This window comes from Neovison vison, chromosome 1, assembly GCF_020171115.1.
Source record: "Neovison vison isolate M4711 chromosome 1, ASM_NN_V1, whole genome shotgun sequence".
Classification (NCBI taxonomy): Eukaryota; Metazoa; Chordata; class Mammalia; order Carnivora; family Mustelidae; genus Neogale; species Neogale vison.
Window position 1 is genome coordinate 305,667,048 of NC_058091.1, and position 15,561 is coordinate 305,682,608.

Below are 15,561 nucleotides of genomic sequence, written 5' to 3' on the forward strand. Positions count from 1 at the left end.
GGTAGAAGACAAAATGCAGGAGGAGAAAACTCCTAAAATAAAATCCAAATCCATATTAGGCTAATGAGCATTCTTTTGAAATACTACTTTAAAAACACTGTCAAAAGGAAAAAGGAGACTATCGGTCTTCCAGCTCTGAGAGGAGGTAAAACACCTCAAAAATTGCTTTTAGAGGGGAAAAAAAAAAACCTCAGAAGGGCCCCAGAACGCTTCCAAATCTGGGTTCAGGGGTGAAATTGAGGCTAATACCTCTACTAACCACCTTCTGCATCTAATTTTAAGGTAGAAAATATTTCCTCGGGGTACCTGGGTGGCTCAGTCGTTAAGCATCTGCCTTCGGCTCAGGTCATGATCCCGGGGTCCTGGGATTGAGCCCTACATCCGGCTCCCTGCTCAGTGGGAGGCCTGCTTCTCCCTCTCCCACTCCCCCTGCTTGTGTTCCCTCTCTGGCTGCCTCTCTCTGTCAAACAAATAAATAAAATCTTAACCCCCCCCCCACCAAAAATTTCCTCTCTATTCTATTCCTGGGAATGGGAATTCTATATTACGTCCTCTGAGGTTAGGACAGCTTAGTCTGCAGCGATGTGTAACCGCCAACCCCCTTCTAGGTGGGACTCTTTTTTTTTTTTAAGATTTTATTTATTTATTTGACAGATCACAAGTAGGCAGAGAGGCAGGCAGAGAGAGAGGAGGAAGCAGGCTCCCCGCTGAGCAGAGAGCCCGATATGGGGCTCGATCCCACCACCCTGGGATCATGACCTGGGCCGAAGGCAGAGGCTTAACCCACTGAGCCACCCAGGTGCTCCCTAGGTGGGATTCTTTTTTTTTTTTTTTTTTTAAAGATTTTATGTATTTATTTGACAGAAAGAAATCACAAGTAGATGGAGAGGCAGGCAGAGAGAGAGAGGGAAGCAGGCTCCCCGCTGAGCAGAGAGAGCAGAGAGCCCACTGCGGGACTCAATCCCAGGACCCTGAGATCATGACCTGAGCCGAAGGCAGCGGCTTAACCCACTGAACCACCCAGGCGCCCCCCTAGGTGGGATTCTTAAGAAGAATCCCTGACCCAACCCTGAGCCGACATCACCTCAATTCTGCACTTTTAAAGTTACTTGTTAATTATGTGCTCATCACTGAGCCAGAAATTTACAACAAAAAGGGGAGGGCCACTGCTGTGCTCCAGAGGAAGGAAGACACCAGCAGGGCTGGGCACCGGGGCAGGGGTGGGGGACTGTTAACCTACACGCCACACCCATCACCACCACCATCGGGGAAGCCTTTGAAAGTGAACTTCCAAAAAGCTTCGTGTATTTGCCTAACTGAAAAAAGACAACCTGCTTTTTCTCTCATCTACGTAATTTTAAATTGTATGATCTGCTAGAAAAAAATTGATTCAGATAGCAGAGATCTTTCAGCAATTTTTCATTCCTGATATGTTAAACTATTAAGTAATTTTACGCAAACAGGTATTTTAATTAGTATGACTTCCTCTCCTTGGCTGCTCTGTCTCTTTTCATCTCATTTTCAACTAAATTTGTTCTAAGCGGATCTAAGTTTTCATTCAATAAGCAGTTTCAAAACATAGTGACTGAAGAAATCATTCCTTCCTGCATAAAACCTACCAAATACCCCTGTGGGTCTTTGGGCATGATGGATATAGCACAGAGAAAGAAGACAGAGGAAAATTCTGGAGCTGGTCAGTAAAAAAATGAATGTCCTCTGATACCAGCTGGGGTTAAAAATGAAGTCCACGCACGTGGCAGGGAAGAAATCAGGCAGCGTTCCATGCCTGTGTGTGGCCTGCCTCCGGGCCACCCTGCCTGCCAGGTACCCACCCACCCACCCACCCCCCCCCCCCCGCCACCAGCTGGCCACTGGGGGGCCCCTTCCTCGCCTCCTATCACTCAGGAAGAACCAAGTCAGGGTCAACATGTCAGCTTCTCTGCCACTCTGACAGCTTCTCATATAAAAACAAAAGAATGAATGCACTGAAAATTCTCAAATTGTGACAGTGAATCACTTCACCTTGAAACCAGGTTTGAGGCCTCCTTAGTCCATCAATCTCATCAATGCTGGAGGTTCCCACAGCCTAAGTCGATGAAAACAAAATGTGTTTTCACTTTTCAATAAATTTCCAGGCCTAGTGACAAGACAGACCCTACTGTTTGTGAACTGTTTTTATTCTAAGATTTTTTTAAGATTTTTTTTTATTCTAAGATTTTTATTCTAAAATGCTACAGATGTAAAAAACCAATGAACACAAACTGAGTCTCTGGGGAGGGGGCAGCTTTTGTAAAATGCTTTGCTTCTAGCTTCCTTTAGTGTCTGCTTTTTGAAAACTGTAACCACGTTGAAAACGTGATATAAATCATGAATGTTGCTTTGTGTAAAAAGTCTTCTCTGTCCTAGAGGCAAGTTAAATCTTCACAAGTCCTGCTGAAGAGCATCACTAGGCATGTCACAGAGACAAATGTCGGATTACCAGCACGGGGCTCGGCTGCACTTCTTCCCTCTCCTGCTGTACAGGTCCCCCTGGGGCCACAGCAGCCCCCGTGGCCCCCGCTGGCTGTGCTTCCTTGGGAGGAGCTGCTCTCGGCTCCCTGCTACTGGCTGGCTGGCTGCCGCAGCTTACTGAGCAAAGTCACAGTCTGCTTTTTCACACATGTCACCTTCCCCCTCCCAACTTGGAGATTCAAACGCAGAAGATAAAGAGAAGTTAATGTATCCACACTGAGGAGAAACGCACAACTGTGCTGCAACTAGGCCAAGGGCTATGACAGATGCATGGAAAGAAAGGTCCAGAAAGGGCAAGGAAAACCACTAACTGCCTGGGGAAGGGAAGGGAAGCAGTTAAGTCCAAGTTTCAGGGGGGTCTGAGTGCCACAGGTTTGGGGAAACTGTCCTGAGTATGAGGGGCTGGAGGAAAAGCGGAAGCAAGGCCACAAGGCCGTTGAAAGGCTTCAGGCTGGTGCCCGACGTACAGACTCACTGATGGCTTGAAAGCAAGGCTATGACATGGTCAAATTTGTATTTCTGGTGGCAGTGCTGTGGAGGCTGGGAAAGAGCTGCCAGGGGAGGGAGGCCAGTTGGTGGTTACGGCTTGAACTGAGCAGAGTGAAGAACTTACACCCCGCTACCTCTGCAACTAGGAATTGCTGTGGACAAACAGAGCATCTGGACGTCTCCTCAGAATGACCATGTAGCCTCAGCTTCTCCACAGATGTGGTAAAGTCATTTTCGTTATAGCATTATTAAGGGAAGGTAAAGAAAGGAGCAGAGTTGGTTTTCTACTCTGACGGCCAAGCCTACCACCAGCCTGGGTGCAGATGAAGTACAAGGTTTTGGGGCCTCCAGTTCGCCACGTGGGCTCATAGAGTTTCAGAGTAAGAGCGAAGGGTGCTCTTCCAGGAGCCAAGCTTTCAAGTTACGAAAGGCCTGGCTGAGGACTGCCCAAGAACCTAGAACGGGCAATGAAGTTCTTTCCTCCTGAACACATCTATTGGCTCCTGATCTCTGATGCTCCTCCTGTTTCTCCAGCGGCCTTATTCTTTCTAGATTCTTCTTCCCAGCCTGTGCCTATAAGCCTTCATGTGTTTAATTCCAAATTACCTGGGAGAACTCCTTAATTCCAATTTATAAAGAGTTTGAAGTAGAGAATTTTTTCCCCTTAGAAATAAGATGCAGTAAAGTTGATATGCTTACTGAATTTGTAAGCCCTTTTTTTCTCAAAAGCTACAGGAGTGGGGCGCATGGGTGGCTACCAGTGGGTTAAGCCTCTGCCTTCAGCTCAGGTCATGATCTCAGGGTCCTGGGATCAAGCCCCGCATGGGCTCTCTGCTCAGCAGGAAGCCTGCTTCCCCCTCTCTCTCTGCCTGCCTCTCTGCCTGCTTGTGATCTGTCAAAAAAACAAAATCTTAAAAAAAAAAAAGCTACAGGAGTTTCTTGAATTGTAATTTTATGTGATTTCTACTAAGAATAACACATACAAAAGCATAATTAGTATCTCCCTATTTCTCATATAAATATCATATCAGATAACATATATTCATTTCATATATTTCAATGTTTCATTTAACCTTATCTCTTACAATGCGTTAAATGCACTAACAAGAGCAGACCTATGACATTAGCATTAATACTATTTACGGCCAGGCTGGCCTTGCTACCTTTACATTTACTATTACGTAAAATTCACTTCTCTGCGAATCTGAGAGTAGTCCCACAGTCTGATAAGATCGGAAGCCAACCATAACGTTGGCCACATGACAGACTAATACACAGAAAGGAAACCCAGCTCCGACCACAACGTTCAAGTCGTTTACTGACGCTAAAATGGCCATGCTCTGTTCTCTCTCCCAAGTTAAAGGCAGCACCTTCAGCTCAACATTTCCCTGCTCACTGGCTACTCCACGCCTCCTATTGGCCAGCCCAGCCCTCATGGGTCCACTGCTGCAGACACACAGGCTTCCACCTCCCCTGGCAGAGGCATGGCCATCGCCGTGGGGCTGGAGGCTAGGAAGACCAGCCAGAAGCCTAGTGCCTAGCGCACCCCTCCCCACAACCCTGTCCTCGCTGGCTCGCTCAGTACGGATGGGCTGCACCTCATCACTGCCCACCTCTGGCCCACTTTCTCACACCACAACCAGTCCACACTCTTCCCCAGAGGTTCACAGAGCCTCTCAGACCCTTACCTCCTTGACATGGCTATGAAAGGACACGGACATGTCCAGCAGGATCTTGCGCTGCTCCACGCGCCGAACAAAATCCTGTATCCGGTCTTCAAGCTGATGGGCAGCCTGATAAATCTCTTCTGGGTCACATTCCCCGGTCTGAGCCAGCTGTTCTGCTGCTTCTAGTAATTTATCCGCATTGGTGTATGTGTTCTGCACAAGGGAAAATCCAGAGAAACAGAGGGTGAATTTAAAATAAATAAATAAATAAATAAATCCAGCTGGGCCTCCTACCAGACTGCAACTAAGTCTGTCTGGGACGTTCCTGATCATTTCTGTAAATCCAACCAAAAAAAAAAATGATGGAAAGAGAGGACTTTAGGAGTTCAATATACCTCTGTCAGCAGCTTTTCCCATTACTGTTCTAGATCGTTAAACACCAAAATTTCTGGCAAAGACCTTCCTTCTCCAGCAGTGATGGGGTGTCTGCAGCAGCTTCTGGCTGCCCCCTGACTCACAGAGGGCCTTCCACTTCTTGTTGCCGCACACCCAAGACAGCCCCGAGCACGAATGCCCACTTCACTTTCCTTTCCAGTCTTGTGACGGAATGTGGGGTTCCAGTTTTATTTTTCAGTATGATGTACGATTTTAAAATTCCCCAAATGCAAGTGGAAAGATTAGGTTGCAAATACAAGTTGCCGTCTTCTTAACATGTTTCTACTTATCAGTAATCTGTGCTTATCTTTTTTCTACTTAAGGGGACATATGTTTTTGAGAAAAAGGAAATAACCATAATAGCTTATACAAAGTAGCCAGAGTTTTAAAGAACTGAAAGTTATGTGTAAACAGGCATCAAAAACACTTTGACAATTATTCCATTTTAATTCGTGATAAACGAAAGGCTGCAAATGGGTTCCGCAGATACAGAGGTGTGTTCGAGGCCGGACTGCGTTCGGGGAGCTGCTGGAGAGGGGCTGGCCGGCAGGGCCCGGGGCAGCCTGGACGGGCGGGAGGGCTTCAGCACAGCGAGAGACCAGGGGAAGGTCTTCCAGGAAGGCCCACAGAGCAGGCTGCCGTTCCTCCGAGAAACAGGTGGAATCCCTCATCCTTCTCCAACATGAGAGTCCCACAGCTGAGCGGGGTGGGCGTCTCCTCAGTGGCCCAGAGTGTGGGGCGGTGTCCCCAGCAGAGAGCCTGAGCCTGGGGAAGGCTGAGGGCGCCCCTGCACAGGCAGCCTCCCCCTGGGGACACTGATTACATCCAGGGACACTCATCTTCTCAGCCGATAGGTTAAGGATAATGAGAGGCACAGCCCTCACCTCAGAGGTGAGCAGAAGGGGAAAAGCCGAGTTGACTTGTGTGACTGGGCTAGAATTAGAGGTATGAGTGTGAACACATGGTTTTCACAGATGTGTGAACGTGCTCCTCTCTCCCTCTGTCCCCTGAGAAGGCCCGGGAGCAGCAATGACCCAAGAGCAGTCAGCGTGCTTAGCACCCAGCTTTCCAGCCGGGAGTCACCATTCTCCTCCACAAGGAACCAGGGCTCCTGGAGACACGGCGGACTCTGGGGGCAGGGCGGGTAACAAGAGGAGGCTGAGGCGTCTTACTGTATCCACGAGTAAGGAAATGCTTAAGAACAGTGTGGGTGGGTCAGGACACAGACGGCAGCTTCGGCTTCCCCTGGCCCAATCAGGGATGGCCTGAGAGTAAACAGTGATAGCACCAGAGGATAATCCACCAAAAACAAGAGGAAACCACGAGTCCATGCAGACAGAAACAAATAAATAAAATTGGCTGAGGAACAGGATATTTACAGAATTTCAGAGTAGCTCCCCGCTAAGTGCTTACTAATTACAAAGGGCAGCGGAGACTCATCTCACGACGGAGAATGTGGCTGACCCCACTTTAACCAAGAAATCCACCTGAACAGAACACGTAGCAGGACAAGTTGAAGTTGGGTGCCGATGGGTGGGGAGACACAGGGACTCGGCGGCCCTGATGCGCCGGCTGAAGATGGATGTAGAGGCGCAATGGACTCACGACCGAACGTCAGACAGACCCAGAGTGAGGAGCAGGCTCCAAAATAACAGGCTTGAGATCTTCCAAAGTGTCAGGTCACCAAAGCTCAGAACAACCAGGCGCGCGCTACAAACTCAGGGACAGCTGAGGTGAGATGGCTCAAGGCCACAGCTGATTCTGCACTGGGTCCTTCGGCCATAAAGGACATCACGGGGTCCGGGGACCAGCACATAAGCCTGCAGCAGGGCTCACTTCCTGATTTTGACAGTGGCATTGTGGGGGTACAGCCTAATGTCCCTTCCTGCTAGGAAATACACGCTAAAGTCAATGGCTTAACGGAGGATTAAGTTCTTTGTGCTATACTTCCAACTTTCCTGCAAGTTAAAAGAAAAAATTTTAAACAGGTGTAAATACAGCTTGATAGGTAGATGGTCTCAGGAAGGATGGTCGTGAAGCACTGAACAGAGCGGCAGGCGCCCCAGGCGTCAGCGTCGGGGCAGAAGCCGTCCCTCCTGGGGCACGCTGGAAGTGGGGGTACAGTGTCTACAGAGAATTTGGAGTGTCCATAAAAACCAACGAAAAGTCAGTCTAAGCTTTTACCATCAGCGCAGGCTGCACGCCCACCTCTCCCTGCGCCAGAGCCACGAGCACTTACTGGGCCTTGGGTCTACACCTCAGCACGGCCCCTTCCTTCCACGGATCAGGACACTGAGGCCCGCAGGGCAGTCACTGGGCTGGGCCAGAGGCTGAGCGTGGATCCCGTGCCCCCGCCCCGCTCCCCCGCGTCCTGTTCAGCCCACGGTACTGAACCGGCAGTTCCCGGCAGCGTTGTCCACGCACTGCCAAGAGGCGAAGCACATCGCCGTCTCGCCCTGCCCATCTGAAAACCCGTTTTCAGGAGACTTTTCTTTTTGGTGCTCTGCATTATTAACTGAGGATCTTTGAACTCTTTCTGGAAACGACTGAAGAGATGTCAAAGGACCCAATCTTTTAACATATACCACTTATGGCCGGAGCTGGAGAGTGCATCCATGTACGTCTCACATGGTCTCTGGAAACAACTACCCTAAGTACTTTGAAAGCGCAATTTCCGATCTGACTGCAGAACTCAACACTGCCACTGAGGGGCTGCCCGTGCACTCGACGGGGCCTCCTCAGAAGCTAAGTTAGAGCGACCCTGCACGGAGCAGAGACGGTGATAGGCCACTTCCGCAGGGCTTTGTAATGACAGCAGCACGTTTCATAAACTCCGCTCTCCATCCTGTGCAACTCCAGACCTCCGCATCCCCCAGGCGCGTCTGGCACCCTGCCAAGGAGGACGGGGCCAACGAGAAGCCCTCCACACACAGATGTCGAACTGCTCGGAGATTCCGGCTGCCTGGGAGCAAAGAGTCTCACGGCAGATGCCCGAGAGCCAATACCAGTCACGTCACTGGCCTGGTGCCCCTGAGCTGCAGGCGGGAAAGCACCACGGCCTTACGGACGAACGAGGTGGGAGCTAATCTATGAATGAGAATCCAAACGGTGTCCTGACAAGTGAAAGGATTTGGGTGCTATTAACAACAATACAAAGTAATGACAGAAACTCCTGGAGTCGAGAGGAGCCTCAGGAGACGCGACAGCTAAATGCAACGTGGCATCCTGGACGGGGTCTTGAAATGGGGGAAACTCAGGAAATCTGCACAAAGGAGGGGCTCCAGGAAATCCATCGATCTCAGTTAACGCGGACAAACGTCCCAGACTAAGAGCAATCATAGGGGAGGCTGGGGCCGGGTATGGGAGCGCTCTGCATCATTGCCACAATTTTTCTGCAGACCTGAAACTGGTCTAAAAAAATAGATTCAATGTATATGTGTTTATACAGTTGGCCCTTGAACAATACATTTGAACCACACGGTCCATATACATGTGGATTTTTTTTAATGAATATAGTATTACAAGTATACTTCATGATACTACTAACTTTTTCCCTCTGGTCCACTTTACTATAAGAATACAACACACAACACGCATAACATATAAAGTATGACAACTGGCTGCTTATGTGATCACTAAAGCTTCTGGTCAATAGTTTTTGGGGGGTTAAAAATTATACCTGGACTTTTGAGGCACCGGCTGGCAAACCAGTAGAGCATGTAACCCTTGGTCTTGGGGTTGCAGGTTTGGGCCCCACGTTGGGTGTAGAAATCACTTAGAAATAACATCTTTAAAAAAAGTTATACGTGGACTTTCAACTGCAGTGGGGGCAGTGTCAGTGTCCCCAATCCCCACGTTGTTCAGGGGTCAGCTACATATGTGTGCATGTACACACAACATATACATATACACACATAAATACACATATACACAACATATACACACATTCACACAGCAGATTTTTCAAAAATACTTTCATCTTTGGAATAATCCTTGGGTACTTTCCACAATTATCTGAGACGTTCCCCGAGAGGCTGGCCCCTGGGCACAGAGAACGCTCTCCTTGTGAAGCTCAGTTAGTAGCATCGAGGTCTCCGGCCACCGAGATTCTGCGGTACACTGCTGACAGGGTCTGTGACCGTTGGAGGCTGTTCCAGGTGACCTTTCTGGGGACGACGGCTTTATGGAGACCCAGGCTTCCCCCCATGGAGCCTCACCGAGGAAACATGGTCTGCACCTCTGGGCAGAGACATGAAAGAAGCTACCAGAGTATCATGCTTTATTCGGCGCGCGCACATTTTTTTTTTAAGAGCTAAATCCTATTTTCTTATTGTCACCACGACCATGAAGTCGCTTACCTCTTGTGTTTGATAAGGGGATCGGCAGGGGATATTGCCTCCCAGCACTGAACACTTTGTTTCTGAAAGCTTTTCTAACGCTTTTGTCAGCAGGGAAGGATATTTGAGACATACGTGAGTTCATTTCAAACAAACAAGTGCACTTTTTAAATTTTCAGAGACACTACACAATATTTACTTCATCCCACTTCTCATTTCACACGTGGAGAAAATGAGCCCACACAACGGTCTCCACGGCTTTCCCTGGGCCCCCAGGATGGGCTGCTGGAGCCAGGGTCGGCATGCAGGGTCTCTGAAGCCGACGGCCTTCCTATGGACAGAGCCCCACCCTGCATCCCTCTGCCTCAGAAGGTAACAGATTTCCAAACTGGTCATAAATGGACGCTTTGGAGCCCCTGGCCTGTGCCCTGCGACAGCCTTATCCCAAGGATGGTGAGGAAACAAGGTGCAAAGGGGAAGTGACTCGTCCAGGTCAGTCAGGAGAGCCAGCATTGTTCAAACAACAGATGCCCAGGCCTGGGCTCCTCCTACAAGGGGAGACCTAGTACTTAAATCTCTACTTAAGGAGAGGCGGTGTCAGGAGGCTGTTTTAGAGCCGGAAGAAGCCAGCCTTCTCCTGCCTTTGGCCTGCCATCCTGTCCCCAAGGGCACTTCTCCTCTGAGACGTGGGCCCACATTCCCCGTGAAGAGGAGTAAAGGAGGTACTGGACGGCCCAGGCCTGGGTGGGGCTGGAAGGGTTTCCTCTTTTCTGGAGAAGTATATCAAAATCGCGGAAGAGCCCGGACTGGGCAACACTGCAGTGCAGACAAGACCTTCCTTTCTCCACGGATCCTTATAGCTACCCTGGTCTGGGACCAACAGAAGATTGCTGGGGGCTATATTTAGACAGAATCCAGTGAAAATCATGGGTTTTCTGATCTTACAGAATACAGGAGAGGAGGAGAACATAAGTATTTCAAGGAATGATTACTTCTATTCCATCTGTTTTGTTTAAAAAAACAAGACCAAAGTCTGCATATAGAAAGCTTTCAAGGTATCTTGTACCACCACGACAGAAAGGAATGGTGGGTCAGTGCATCTACATTCTGTGTTAAAAACCTCAGGGCCCTGGGGCACCAGGCTGGCCTAGTCAGTTAAGTGTCTGCCTTTGGCTCAGGTCATGATCCCAGGGTCCTGAGATGGAGCCCTGCATCTGGCTCCTGGCTCAGTAGGGAGCCTGCTTCCCCTTTCCCTTTGCCCCCCTCCCCCCACTCATGCTATCTCAAATAAAGAAATAAAATCTTAAAACAAAAAAACAAAGCCAGTGTTCTGAATCATCTAAAAGGCCCATCAATTGCCAGGGATCATTCTTTCATCCACGAAGGGGAAGTGCAGGACACAAGCCTGCCAGCGCTCCCCCCCCACCCCCCGCCACACACACACAGGTGATACAGAACCGAAGTGTACTACAGCATGACAGGACTCGAAACACTAAGAGCAGAAGTGAAGAGATCTGTGTGGCGTGTATTCAGGTCGAGCAAAAGAGTGACTGCTGACTGTTCTCTGTATGTGTTAGCATTTTACCTGAGAGATAATGGGGGGGGGGGATTTCCTAGGCAAGGAAACGGCACAGCTCGTCTCCTTACAGCTACCTGGCGAAGGTAGGAATCAGGTATCTTTTCACGGCTAGGGAAACTGAGGCTCAGGAAGATGGGGGAACTTGCTCATGGTCGTAAAAGCAGTGAAGGCCTTAGGAAATGTAAGAAGTGTCTGTGATAAGGGAAATCTGATATCTTGTAAGCACAGGCCAACCTGAAGGAAATCTTTGATAGTAAACATCGGGTTGAAATTCTCCACTATTAATTTATTTTAAAAGACAAAATGCCACACCTTACATCAAAAAGTGAACTTACTGCGACAGAGCAGCCTGTGGTATGGAAGCAAGGACCTAGTAACTACAGCAAATCAGAAATGTAGGACATGCCTTGCACAGTCTCCACAAAAGAGGACAATGAGCTCGGTAGCGAGCAGGGAACTGGAGAACAGGCCTGACTATCTTCTGCAAATCTTGCCCAAATGGAACATCTGCTTTCCTAAATGCCACACTTCTTTATCCTAGAAGACAAGACAATTACACGGCACCCACAAAAAGCTGTTGACAGAGACGGCTTCATGCAGAAGGCTGTCACAATACATTTGGAAGGTGATGGGACTCTCAGGGGACAGGCAGACGGGAGGGAAGGGGTTGTACTCACGGGATGCCCGCCTGTGGGAAGATGTGATGGCAGAGATTTACTGATCGTATTCGAGAAATCTGTGCTCTGGAAACCAGCTTCTTCCTTGAACCAGAGTTCTGTGGGCTTTACTTTACCAGCTACTGGAATCCTAGCTTTTTCTATCTAAAGAGGAATGTCAATTTGATATCTATATAGAAGGTAAAAGAGAAAATGGCTGCCAGAGAGCGTCTCCCTTCCCAACAAAGGCAGAAAGCTTCCATGGGGAGAGTACGGGTTTCATCTTTAAAGCTCCTGCGTGGACACACGACATGGTTGCCCAGGCCACACCCCATCCACTCGTCAGCCCAGATTCATGCGATAGGAAATGGATACTCACATCACTGTACAAAGTAAAGAAGGGACGGATCGTCAGATTAGTAGAGAGAAGGCTCTTGGCTCTGCAAAACTGCACATAAAACGTAGCCCAGTGCTTTCTGACGTGGCGACAGTGGTGTGAGAAACAAAGAAAGACCCAGGCCGGTGGCTCCTCTGAGAAGTCCCGCCCGCACACGGGACGCAGGGCTGTGCAGCTCGCTGCCACCAACCTGCCCTGACTCCTCCGCAGTTCCTCCTTCCCAGAGCAACAGAACTGCTCCACATAATACATCTATATTTAGTGCCTTTTAAATGAATTCAACCCCAAGACTTTCATCACTTCCTTCTTATACCTGTTACTTCATCACATGCCACAACTCACCGTTCTGAAGACACTGTCTACATAAATGGCTACCTCTAGATTGCTGAAGATAATTTAGAGTGGATTTCCCAAAAGACCCCTCAAGACGCAACCCTAAAAACAAAAAAATGGCAAAAAGGAATTTTCTTTGCCCTAAACCCCCAAGTATGTTTCAGAGAATGAAATACAACTCCTTATTAAGGACTGACAGTACCTCTGCTTACATATTTAAGGGGCCTCCAAAGGCCATCCTGTCCAAAAACTACCATCAATCTAAAATGTAAACTTCGATCTCTACGATAAGCACCTCTCCTGTGATTTGCTTTGCCCGACAGCAGTCAAGGATGGGGGCGGGCAGGGGGAAACAGGTAGTGAAGGTCACGTGGCGGAAGGCCTCGTTTGCCTGTGCTGCCCCAACACTGAGTCTGTGTCCCTTGGGAAGAGCCAGAAAACTTCAGTGAAGGAAGCTACAAACCCAAGAGCAAGGCCACCGTTTGTCGGGACCAAACCTACGGCACATGGGCAGTATCTGAAAACCAGAGCAAGGGAAAGTGGATGCAGATGTTTACAAAGTGAACAAAGTGTTTGCACTCAAGGCTGCTTTTGATGCACAGCTCAGATTTGGGGCGTAAGCAGTTTCAGTGTAAGAGGAAGAGGGTTAGGCACCCCTTATGGTCCCAGGGGCAATGAGCAGAGATAAGAAAGGACTGGGACTCAGCTGAGTAGGCAGAAGTGGGCACAAACAAGCATCTGCCTCTCTCTGAACCAGGGGTGCTACTCTGACCCTTGGCTTGCCCTAGAAATCTGTGGACAGAAAAGTTTCCTACAGAGAAAAGTTTCCTACATAGAAAGTCTTCTCACTCCTCCTGCCCCCTGGGAACTGGTGTTGACAGCTTTGATGTCTTAGACCTCAGACCTTAGACCTAGATGATGACAGCTTAGACCAGAGGAAATGAGTTTACCATGAAAAGAAGGGGCGTTAGGCACAGCAGAGACCTACTGAATTTGGAGTGGAGGGAACCACAGGAAGTGGAGGGAGAAGGGTCCGCAGAGTGCTGGACACACGAGGATGATCTGTAGGCCATCATCGTCCCATTAGTGGGAGCGTGGGAGGGCGTGGAAAGAGGCAAGGGCAGCCCAGCCTACCGCCGTGGGGGACTGTGCTACTTGAGGGTAGCATCTCCATCTCCAGAGCCCATCTGTTGGCAGTTCTGCCTCTTACTTTCCTCAGTGCTTCAAGTCTTTGCTCATAGGACACATTTCACGTCCATCCCAAACCACACCGGTCACGGCAGTAGCTTATCGCATGGAAAAAATGAAGGGGAGATAAGAGCACATATTCCATATTTCTTCTACAACAGGAAGACAAAATATTTCCCAATAGGCACGAAGTATGGATACCACACATAAAACAGACAAGAAAAATGCTCCAAAGATGCCTGAGGCAAGGCTGCTGAACATACCATCCTTTCCTGCTCCTTTCTTGAGAGGGAGAAAGTAGAAAGGCCGAGATTGCCATTTTTACTCTCTATGTGAAGACATGCAGAGAAGGCATTTTCACTGAACAAGACTTAAGTGGAGACTGTTTTGTTATCCCATAAGTCGCCCCGATTCAGTTCCCCAAAGGAGTGTGCATCTGAACCCTGTCATGCAAAACTACGGACACACAGTACGGTTTCCTTCTCTCTCTTACAGATGAGACCACATTGTTGGATCTGTTGACATTCTTCCTTTAATAAGGGAAGAACCTCTTTATTTCTAATAACGTTTTTATTAGCACGATTTTTAAGAGATAATCAGAGAATCTTTTGTCTCTTTACAAGTAAAATCTATTTTGTATTTATTATAATTACTGATCTTATTCTACATATAAATACTAATCTATATGATAAATACCTATAAATACTGATCTATTCTAAATTCCTACATCTTATTCTGTGATTTCTATCATGATTTTTGTTTTGTTTCTTTTGCTTCCACCAGACCCATTTCCATGAATTTTTATTTACTCAGTTTTCTGTGTTTCTTTTCCTGCTAGAATTCCTAGGAAGCAACACTTTCTATCCCTAGACTGTACGTGGTCACTCTAAAGTGCTATCAGGCGTCAGGAAAGCAGTGGCTCCTGCCAGCCCCCAAACCCATGTCTGTGCTGTCCTGTTTTTAACTACTCTAAGCCTACCTTTAAATGGTCAGTCCTTAGATTTATAAATACGCTTGTCAATTTCTATGCTCAGTCTTGATCCCAGTCCTTCCTTCTGATACTTTCCTTTTTATTAACTAATTCATTTGATAAACACCTGTTGATCACTTAAACGCACCAGGCACTGTTCCATGGGTCAGTGAGAGAGAAGCGAACAAAACAAAGGGCCTATTCTTGTAGTGTTCACATTGTAGCGGGTGTTTCCATTATTCTTACTTAACAACATGCCTTGGGGCACGTGGGTGGTGCTGACATTTGAGCATCCTACTCTTGGTTTCGGCTCAGGTCATGATCTCAGGGTCAAGAGATCGAGGCCCACGTCGGGCATGATAGTGGAGTGTGGAGCCCGTTCAAGATTCTTTTCCCTCTCCCTCTGCCCCTCCCCACCACTCTCATGAATATGCACTCTCCTTTTCTCTCTCTGAAATAAACAAATCTTTAAAATAAATAAATAAACTAGGGCGCCTGGGTGGCTCAGTCGTTAAGTGTCTGCTCAGGTCATGATCCCAGGGTCCTGGGATGGAGGCCTGCATCGGGCTCCCTGCTCAGCGGGAAGCCTGCTTCTCCCTCTCCCACTCCCCCTGCTTGTGTTCCCTCTCTCACTGCCTCTCAGTCAAATAAATAAATAAAATCTTTAAAAAAAATAAAAAATAAAAAAATAAACTATATGCTTTAGTTCTTCTGGTAAGCATCTGAGGAGTAAACTCATTCAGTCTTGGTCTGCATTTTGTCATCATTGAACGATCATTCCCCTGGATCTGGAATTCCAGGTTCAGAATTAATTTCCCTTAAGACTATTCTACCAACTTCCAGAACCTGTGGTTCCTGGAGAGAAGTGGCCTTCCTTATTTCCTTCCTTCCTTCCTCCTTTAAGATTTTTTTTTTTCTAGAGAGAGAGAGTGAGTCAGTGGAAGGGCAGAATGAGAGGGAGACTCCCTAACAGACTCCCCACCGAGCACAGAGCCCAAC

General features: G+C 48.1%; 1 protein-coding gene across 2 annotated transcripts in view; it reads right to left on the reverse strand.

The window, feature by feature from the left end:
* Positions 1-15,561, reverse strand: part of TRIO (trio Rho guanine nucleotide exchange factor) — a 226,386-nt gene that overhangs the window by 150,869 nt on the left and 59,956 nt on the right. For both annotated transcript variants that reach the window (XM_044233736.1, XM_044233744.1), the window contains exon 10: positions 4,689-4,880. In XM_044233736.1, the coding sequence (XP_044089671.1) occupies positions 4,689-4,880 (192 nt within the window). The remainder of the gene's footprint in view (positions 1-4,688; positions 4,881-15,561) is intronic.